Source organism: Trichomycterus rosablanca, chromosome 2 (assembly GCF_030014385.1).
Source record: "Trichomycterus rosablanca isolate fTriRos1 chromosome 2, fTriRos1.hap1, whole genome shotgun sequence".
In the NCBI taxonomy this organism is placed as follows: domain Eukaryota; kingdom Metazoa; phylum Chordata; class Actinopteri; order Siluriformes; family Trichomycteridae; genus Trichomycterus; species Trichomycterus rosablanca.
Genome location: NC_085989.1, coordinates 5,721,916 through 5,730,997, shown reverse-complemented (window position 1 = coordinate 5,730,997; position 9,082 = coordinate 5,721,916). Strand labels below are relative to the sequence as shown.

Genomic DNA, 9,082 nt, shown 5'->3' with positions numbered 1-9,082 from the left:
TGCATTTTGGCTGCACTTCTTGTCTGCCCTGATGACTTCTGAAACACAAATGTGGGGTCCTACCAGAGGCCAAAATAGGTCAGCACATTATAATAATGCATCAGTCTGTGCAAACGGCACAGTCTGAAATTAGATGGCACCAGTGACTGGTTCTGACTGATACTGTGCCTGAATATTTTCTCTTACTGCAGTTAAAGTGCTTCTAAAATGCCCATTTGAACACATTACAAATAATATTTTTGCTGACCAATGGTCTTTATATGATTCTTTCACTATCAATACCAGGAGCTGTGAATATATATGAATATGAGTAAGTTTGTTTCTTTCATTTCCTTTACATTACATCTGCAAGATTTTCTGAAATGCCTCTTTTATGGCTGAAGTCAAAGGTCAACATACACTTGTGAGGGACGCACAAGGTACAACATTTCAGGGATTTGTGATTAGTGGACTGCATCTATCAGTAAAATAACGATCAACATTGTAGGGGGTTCTGCATGTTCTCCCGTGTTTGTGCATGCTTCCTCTGGTTTTCTTCCACTTGCCAAAATCATACAAAATATGAACTGGCCATCTTAATTGCTTCTAGGTGTAAGTGAGGAAATGAATGTCCAAATCTTTGTCACCCAGGGCTGGACAGGAGCCCTGTTCAGGGTGAATCCTTGCTTTAGCTATAGCTATGAAAATAATGCACATACTACAGAATAAATAGTGTTTTATTTAATTTTATTTATGAATTTTGGGCTGATGTTCTAGAATCTCCAGAGGTTGTTTTCCTTCTTCAGTGCTCCAGAAGCTCTTGAGGAAGTAGAGGGATGCACCCAACCAGTAGGGAGCTACAGCCATGGCTGGATTACTGACTGGGCCAGTGGGGCCAGTGCCCAGGGGCCCTTGAGGTCAGGGGGCCCAAAACATTTTGCGATGCCTATCAACATTTATGATACAATATATTTTTTATTTCCGAGGGCCCTCCATTTTAAGGATCCTCTGACTATTAGGGACTTTGACCCCAGGGCCTCTTGGGGGCCCTAGCCATGCTTTTGGGCCCTAGCCATGCTTTTGGGGGCCCTAGCCATGCTTTTGGGCCCCTTATGAAAATGGATGAGGCGTGGCACTGCTCTGACTTCGACTTCTGGCTATTAGGGGTCCTAGGAAAGAGGGGGGCATATTTTTAGAGGGCCCTGGTTATGAGAGCCCCTACCAGGGGGCCCTAGAGAAGAGCAGGGCATACCATTAGAGGGCCCTTGATCACAACTCTTTGCCCAGGGGCCCAGACTATCCTTAATCCGTCCTTGGCTACAGCTTGTGGAAGGGAAGTACACTGAACCCTGCCATCAATCCCAGCTCTGTCCACTTCACTCCATGTTCTGAGCATCATGTTTGGAGAGTTCTCTGGTTCTGTAAGTACAATAGCTGCAACCCTAGAAAAAAACAGACTTCCAAGAAGTTTATTTTTGGTGCCTAAGGCCCCATAAACAACCTCATTACCAGGGGAGCTAATGTTCTGACTAACACCTAATGTTTTAATTGTTTTTTCTTCAATATTCTCTCTATTTACTTTTTTTCTTGCTCTTTCTCACTGTTTAATTAAAATGTATGTTTTGCGATCCAGGTTTAAAACCCCTCATGAGCATGCCTAGGGCGGCAGTGGCAAGGAAAAACTCCCTAAACATAATTAGGAAGAAACCTTGAGAGAACCCGGGCTCATAAGGGACCCATCCTCTTTGGGTGACCTAGATGGTAATAACAAAATAACTACAGTCCTGATTGTTTTGGTCAGTGGTTAGAGAGAGCTTAGTATTACTTTAAAAATGTTCTTTTTGTCCTTTTTCCTGTATTACTTTTATTTTCTTCTTTATTTTCTCTTTTTGTTTTTCTAAATTTTTATTTATTCATTTACCTCATCCTGAGTAATGTAATACATTTTTGCCATTTCATTAAACCTCACCGACTTTTTCGGGAAGCGCAGGTTAACTACTGGTATTTTCCTTACAGCCACAGCTGGGGCAAACAAGCCCTCTCTTGGCTCTGAAACGATTAAGTCTTTCACTGTCTGTGCTGAATGTGCTGAGTGTCAGGTGCAGGCCATTTCAAAATAGATTTTTTGAAGGTTCGTGGATGAGGCCTCATAAAATCGCCACAAACCTGGAAGCTGCCCTCACGCTGATAAGTTAAGCTTCGACCTGGTCTTTTTGCAAACCTTCTCTTGGAGCTCTGGTGATCGGCACAAGGATTACACAAATCACTTTTTCTTTGCATTTTGCCTATTTTTTGGAACTAGCTTTGTAATATAGGGTGCATAATTAGTGTTTAAACGTAGTGGTCTCTATTTAAAATCATTTAAAAGCCCCAGACAAACATGGACAGCAATACTGACTTTTGTTTTTTAATTTTTAAAATAATACATTTGTTATTGTCCAAACAGACTATATGTCAAATTATTGTATATGGTTATGGGTGCTCAGGTGGTGCAGTGATAAATTACACTAGCCCACTACTGCTGTTCTCCAGGATTCGAACCCGCAGTGGTGCTACTGGCCGGTAGGGCTTCTACACATAGACATGATCGGCTATGTCTGAAGGTGGGGGCAATGCCCAAGGCCCACGCAATGGGGTTTGTTACTACATTGCGCTCAGTGTTTCCCATGGTAGCTGGATCCCCCTCATCCCTAACCAGGATATAGTGGTGTTCAAACATGAAATGAATGAATTTGTTGTATTACTGTAATTCATTACATGTATGCAGATATACAGTTCCAATTATTTTTATTCATGCATTTTAACATTAACATGAATGCCATAACCATTGAGTTTACTTTGTTGATTAATTAATTTTTAAACAGACTAGACTAAATCTTATCACACAAAGGGCACATCAGTATGCCACTTTTGGCGGATGTGACATTTACAGCCATTTGTATGGAGTTTTATGCATGCTGTTTGTATTACAAAATTGAGACTGATAAGAAGACGGCGACCAGGTGTTATCCCAAGATTCCTTCTTCTGAGACCTTTATGAATTGAATTCAGTCGCTCCCAAACCTTATATTGTCTTTTAATAACAAGTCTGGAATTTTTGCATTAGACTAAGATATTGTGTAAACACTGTTGCATGACCAGGTGCTTGGACTGTGCTCCCAGTCCCAGAAGAAACATTTTGTCCATTATACAGTTCAAGAGATACATTTTACATTTACATTTTCAGCATTTAGCAGACGCTTTTATCCAAAGCGACTTACACAATGAGCAGAACACGATGAGCAATTGAGGGTTAAGGGCCTTGCTCAGGGACCCAACAGTGGCAACTTGGTGGTGGCAGGGCTTGAACCGGCAACCTTCTGTTTACTAGTTCAGTACCTTAACCACTGAGCTATCACCGGCCCTAGAGAGATGAATGGGAGCTTGTTTAAATATTAGTATTGATATGCAAAGTCTTTTTTTTCCCAGAAAAGTTATTTAAATAAATAATAATGTAAAGTTTGTTCTTTACATTCTGCCATATAACTTTATTATTTAAACAGCTATCACACATTTTCTAAAAATCTAAATTCCACTGACCATTAGCATTAGGACTGAGAGGAATAATACAACAGTGTGACTGCTATTTTAATCAAGCATTTTACATTTTGTTGTAGTAACAGGTTATTTGAATTCAGGGGCTACTGGTAGAGTGGGTGCCACAAACGAGCACAACATGAGTCCTGGGGATCTTGGTTCAGTTTTTCCTGTGTCTATACAGTATGTCATCAATTGTGTTGTTAGGTTTTCGAAAACGCAAAGTATGGGTATTGGCTGTGTAATGTAAGTGTGAGTTCCATCCGGTGTTTTGGAATGGAGCTACACCAAGTGGTACCATGACCATTATTAAAAGATTGATAGAAATGAACGAATAAAATGTTGATACTTGTAGCTATAATTAGGTCTGTCCTGATTATTTTGTGCTTTGATTCGGATGGGTGCAACAGGTTTTTTGTCGTGGTGTAGGAATAGACCACTGGCCCTTTAAATGAGACGCTGAATGACTCTTGTTGCTCCGTCTAGTTGTTTGCTGGAGCGCAGAGGCGCACACGCACACACACACACACACACACACACACGCGCACACACACAGCATGTAACGCAAACACATTTTAGCCCAGTTTCAGATTATAGTTCTTGAACTTTTTTAGGGAAATACGAGGCAGCGTTTGGCTTGTTTATTTAACAAAAGTGTTCACATTTTCAGCTGGCGAAATGTTTGATTATATTATTTTGCGCAACTTGTTTGGAATTAAAGAGGCATGTGCAATAACTACAAGCTGAGCTATTCGTAAGTTTGAATATTTAAAGGTCTAATTTTAAATGTTTACAGAATATCATATGTTTGAAAAATCATCTGTGTTTACGTGCATTTAACAGTTTGCCATAGAGCTCCGAGCTGGTGATGGGCAACCACGTCGAGAAACTGGCGCATCTGAGTTACGCAGAAGTGCCCACCACAGAGCCCAGCTACCCGGGATCAGAGGATGACGGAGCACGGATCGGGGTCTCCTACATCTTCTCCAACGATGAGGACGACGAGGTGGCTGAAGATCACAAAGATGATCCGCCGCCGTATTTTGATCTGGAGTGCGCGGTTTACCACAGGTCCGTTTGCGTCTACGAGAGGTGCAATCTGCACAGCCACTCCATTCAGACTTTAATGAACAAGTACGAACCTGGAGACCTTGTCGAGTTCGTATCTGCCAACCAAAGCCCACACTGGGCTGTATATATCGGACAGAACCAGGTCGTGCACCTGCACAGGATGGAAATTAAGTGCAGCTTGGTGACAGACGCAGGTCGGGGCAGGAGGTGTCGGATTGTCAACCAGCTTTACAAGTACGAGCCGCTGAGCGCAGACTCGGTGGTTAGAAATGCTAAAGAACAAGTAGGTATAAAAGCTTCTGTTCTGAGCTGGAGGAACTCGGAGTGCTTTGCAGCTTGGTGTAAGTTTGGTAGGCGTGAGTTTAAGACTGGAGGAGAGCTGCGCATCGGGAAACAGCCGTACAAACTGAACCTGATGGTGGCTGGTAAACAGGTCCACACGCTGGAGTTTCAAAGTCTGGAGGATGTGATCATGGAGAGGAGACGGAGGGACCGGCTGGGTAAGGCAGCAGTGTTACGCGAACTGGCTGAATGCTGGAACAGTGACACAGTAATCACAGACAAACCACAGCAGGACCACTGACAGGACCAGGAATGAGCCCAGAAATATACTCAGATCTTTGGAAACGCACATCATGGTTTTAAAACATTTACATTTTCGGCATTTAGCAGACACCTTTATCCAAAGCGACTTACAGTACTGTGGCATTATACAGTCTGAGCAACTGAGGGCTAAGGGCCTTGCTCAAGGGCCCAACAGTGGCAACCTGGCAGTGGTGGGGCTTGAACCAGTGACCTTCTGATTACTAGTCCAGCACCTCAACCGCTAGGCTACAACTGCCCTAATTTAGAGGATCAGGTACTCAAATACTGTAGTAACAGAAACATACAGGGGCATTATGTTCTCAGATCATGTCCATGCCATGACTTTATTTTGTGAATCGATTCAGGAATTTCAGAAGACTCAGAGTCGACTCTCGTCTATCAATAGTTTATTTATTTATTTATTTATTAGGATTTTAACGTCATGTTTTACACACTTTGGATACATTCATGACATTAAACAAGAATTATCAGTTCACAAGTTCAATGTCAAACAAAGTCATGGACAGTTTTGCATCTCCAGTTCACCTCACTTGCACGTCTTTGGCCAATATGAACCGAACCAATTTCGTGAATTACCGACTCTTTTTCTTAAGAGCTAAAATCGAAAAATCAGCTCAAATGCAACTTAAACAGCTTTGTTTCTTGAGGGACCTGTCTCTCTAGACCTTTAAAGGAGGTAATTAAAAGAGACTACTTTAAATGCAAGGATTTAATACACAGAGTTTTGAGGGGTGAACTTTCACGCCCATGTTATTTAAACTTGAATCTGAATCAATTTCTTGAATCGACTCCGACGCTTCAGAGTCAACTTTTACGTTCATTGCATAGAGTCTACAAATCGACTCACATGCGAGTGAACGGCTCAGTGTTTTGAGAGCTGCCCATGTTTATTAGTGTCTTATTGAATGTCTTATTTGGTGACGTTTAATGGGCAACATACAGTGTATAATATAAGAATTTAATCAGAATAAAATTTTGTGAATTGACTCAGAAGCTAATTATTGTCTAAAACAACATTTTATTTGCACGTGTGGCTAAATTGTTTTTTTAATTTTGCCTCTTTTATTTTAACTTTTTTATTTTTATTTTATTTTTTAAGTTTATTGTTTTTATTTTTGTTAAATTTTTATTTAAGTTGACTGCTTTTTTATACTTTTTGCCCTTGTTATTTAAAGTTACATTATTTTATTTTTTTATTTCCTCTTTTTAAGTTGACTGCGTTTTAATTTTAAGTAGCTGTTTTTATTTTTGTTGACAGTGTTTAAGGTTTACCTGGGGCTACCATAAAATTGGGTGGGTGGAAAAAGGTGAAGAATTAAACAATAAACATTTTTTTTTTAAATCATAATTTGACTCCATGTGGGGTCCCGACCTGTCTTAGACCATTTGTGAGTTTTGCATTTGCTTAAATAGGTATAACTTAACTTAGGTATAACCATTAAACAATATGGGTATACAGTGACCACAGAGAATCATGCAGAATATAAATCATCCTACAGAATATTTGGTTTGCTCTGAGATATGCCTGAGTCAAGGTTGTTTATGACCCTGGGAAGAAAGTTGTTTTTAGGTCTGCAGTACAGCGTCTGTGGCTCTGAGCCTGTGTGTGTAAACATAGGGATGCTGGGACACAGCCACGTAATTGCAGCTGTCAGCGCGGGTGAGTAATAGCCGAGCACAAAGGCAACAAGGCACTCTCTGTGCGTCACTTTAGCTCTGGCTCGGAAGCCGGCACCAAACAATTGCCCCCTAATGAGTGCTTCTTTAGCCAAGTTGTGAATGTGTTTGGTGATTGGTGGCAGATTTGTGGCAGTGTGGTGTGTAGATTATTAGAACATGGTGGTGATATTGCTCTCTGCCCGAGGGACGGAGCAGGTGGCTTTTTGTCTCTGTCATTATTACTAAGTTCTGCAGACTGAAAAAGCACTTCCATTCATAAACAGTGTTATAAAATCAAGTAGTGCATTGATCAGTCTATTCAATTGAGTTTACACCAGTTCAGGGGAATGTCTGGGTTTATTTGCAATGGCGTTTTCAGTCTTGTATTGCAGAACTAGCTTGGTGATTACACTGTGCAGTCTGCAGGCTGTGTGATGCATGGATGTGCTTCACCTCAGAGCAAACAGGTTATTACCAACTTATCAGAAATGCTCAATTTTGTCTTGATTAGCTAGGACCCAAACTCTACAGCTCAGGATTAGAATCTGCTGCTGTTCATTATTACAGTTGTAATTATTGTGCTGTAAATTGATCTATTATAGTTCACAATATTTTTCTTTATAAGAAATAATTCTATCTAGCTTCTATCTTTTTAGCAACAGCTATTTCCTGATTCATCCTGTCTGTTCCTGTTTGCAAAGCGAATTCATAAAGATATGGTGTGATGAGTTGGGTGTGGAGGTGTTCCAGTGGCCTTTATTTTGGCATGAATTGAAAGGTTAATAAAAAGCCAGCATCTGTGCCTGAAGTGACAAATGCTTTTTTGACCAAATGCATCAAAACAGATTTTGTGGAAAGCCTATATGCTTGTTATGCTTCTCTACTCCTACGGTATAGTCATTGTTTCCTTTAATTAGTCACTTTATAATAAAGAACAATCTACCAAACAAATTATGTTGATACAAACATAGCAGCAACACATTTCCTGGCCTCCTGGTTCCTGTTTGAATCCTGGGGTGTATTTTGTTCACACTAAGCTTTAGTGCCTGCCGGGTCAGTCAAAGCAATGCAAAGCTTCAAGAGCCCTGATTACAGTGCTGGGTCACAGTAATGAAACAGTGAAAAACAATGAAAAGGCACTGCGTGGGGTGCCAGTCAGCCGAGAGCCTTATTTCTAACTTGATTAACTCAGGGGGAAGAACTGTAAACCAAATTTGACATGCCTGGGATTACAAACAGTAGACTATGCCTGGCTGATGATGGAAGTCAAGCCTAGGGACAAGATGTGGGGGTAGCATACCGAACAATCAGCTGTCAAGCAAGTACCAGTGTTTCTTATTTGTAAATTCACAACACACAATGGGGTAAAAAATCTATTTGATGGAAGATGGTAAGAGTATAATAATGTTTGATAGTTTTATAGTGTGCTGCTGTAAGGCTTTTTAGACTACTTTACATTGCTGGAAATGTTCGTTTTAAGTCATGTATCAAATACGTTTGGCAATTGGTTGGTATATTTCCCTTCAGCAAATGAAATAATTAAAAAAAATGTATTGGTGTGTAAAGACCAGCAAATATGCAAAAACAGAAAAAAATCTAAAGGGGCGCTGGTCCCATTTCTTGGCATTGCAACAGTTACATCTTAGCATTCAAGAGCTCCCTAGAAAAAATGTAGAAAAGCTTCAAACAACTGGAATGTAGAATCTATCATTAGAACACATTTATCTTTCCCAGAATCTCAAACGTCATTTCACATTATACCTTTAATGGCCTTGTTCAATTGCACATAAAAAATAAGGTACAAGAAAACTGAGATGTCTTGTCATCCTGTCATTGACTATTCCTGTTAATTCATTAAACTCCACTATAGTCATCTACATGATATAATCAAGAGTATGTGGACAGCTGACCATGAGCTTATTTGGTATTAAATTCCGAAACCATGAAATTAACTCAGCTATAACCGCCACTCTTTTGTCAAGGATTTCCACAAGGTTTTAAATTGTATTATAAAAGCATTTTAAGGTCAGACATTAAAGTTTGACAAGACCTGTCTTCGCATTAATCCACCAAGGTTCCTCTACATCAAACACGTCAAACCACGTCTTTATGTAGCACATGCTCGAACAGGATAACTGACAGCACATAACTGAAAGCATATAACTTACTAGATCTAATTGATTATACACAC

General features: G+C 40.2%; 1 protein-coding gene across 1 annotated transcript; it reads left to right on the top strand.

Annotated features, from left to right (window-relative positions):
- The first annotated feature begins 4,257 nt into the window (after positions 1 to 4,257).
- On the top strand, positions 4,258 to 5,209 carry lratd2a (LRAT domain containing 2a). The gene is made up of 2 exons (XM_062985375.1): positions 4,258 to 4,309; positions 4,399 to 5,209. Exon 2 carries the CDS (start codon positions 4,424 to 4,426, stop codon positions 5,207 to 5,209), a length of 786 nt encoding a protein of 261 aa, XP_062841445.1. The 5' UTR covers positions 4,258 to 4,309; positions 4,399 to 4,423.
- The last annotated feature ends 3,873 nt before the right edge of the window (positions 5,210 to 9,082 follow it).

Coding starts and splice junctions, on each gene's coding strand:
- lratd2a (XM_062985375.1), top strand. CDS start 4,424: ATGGGCAACCACGTCGAGAAACTGGCGCATCTGAGTTACGCAGAAGTG.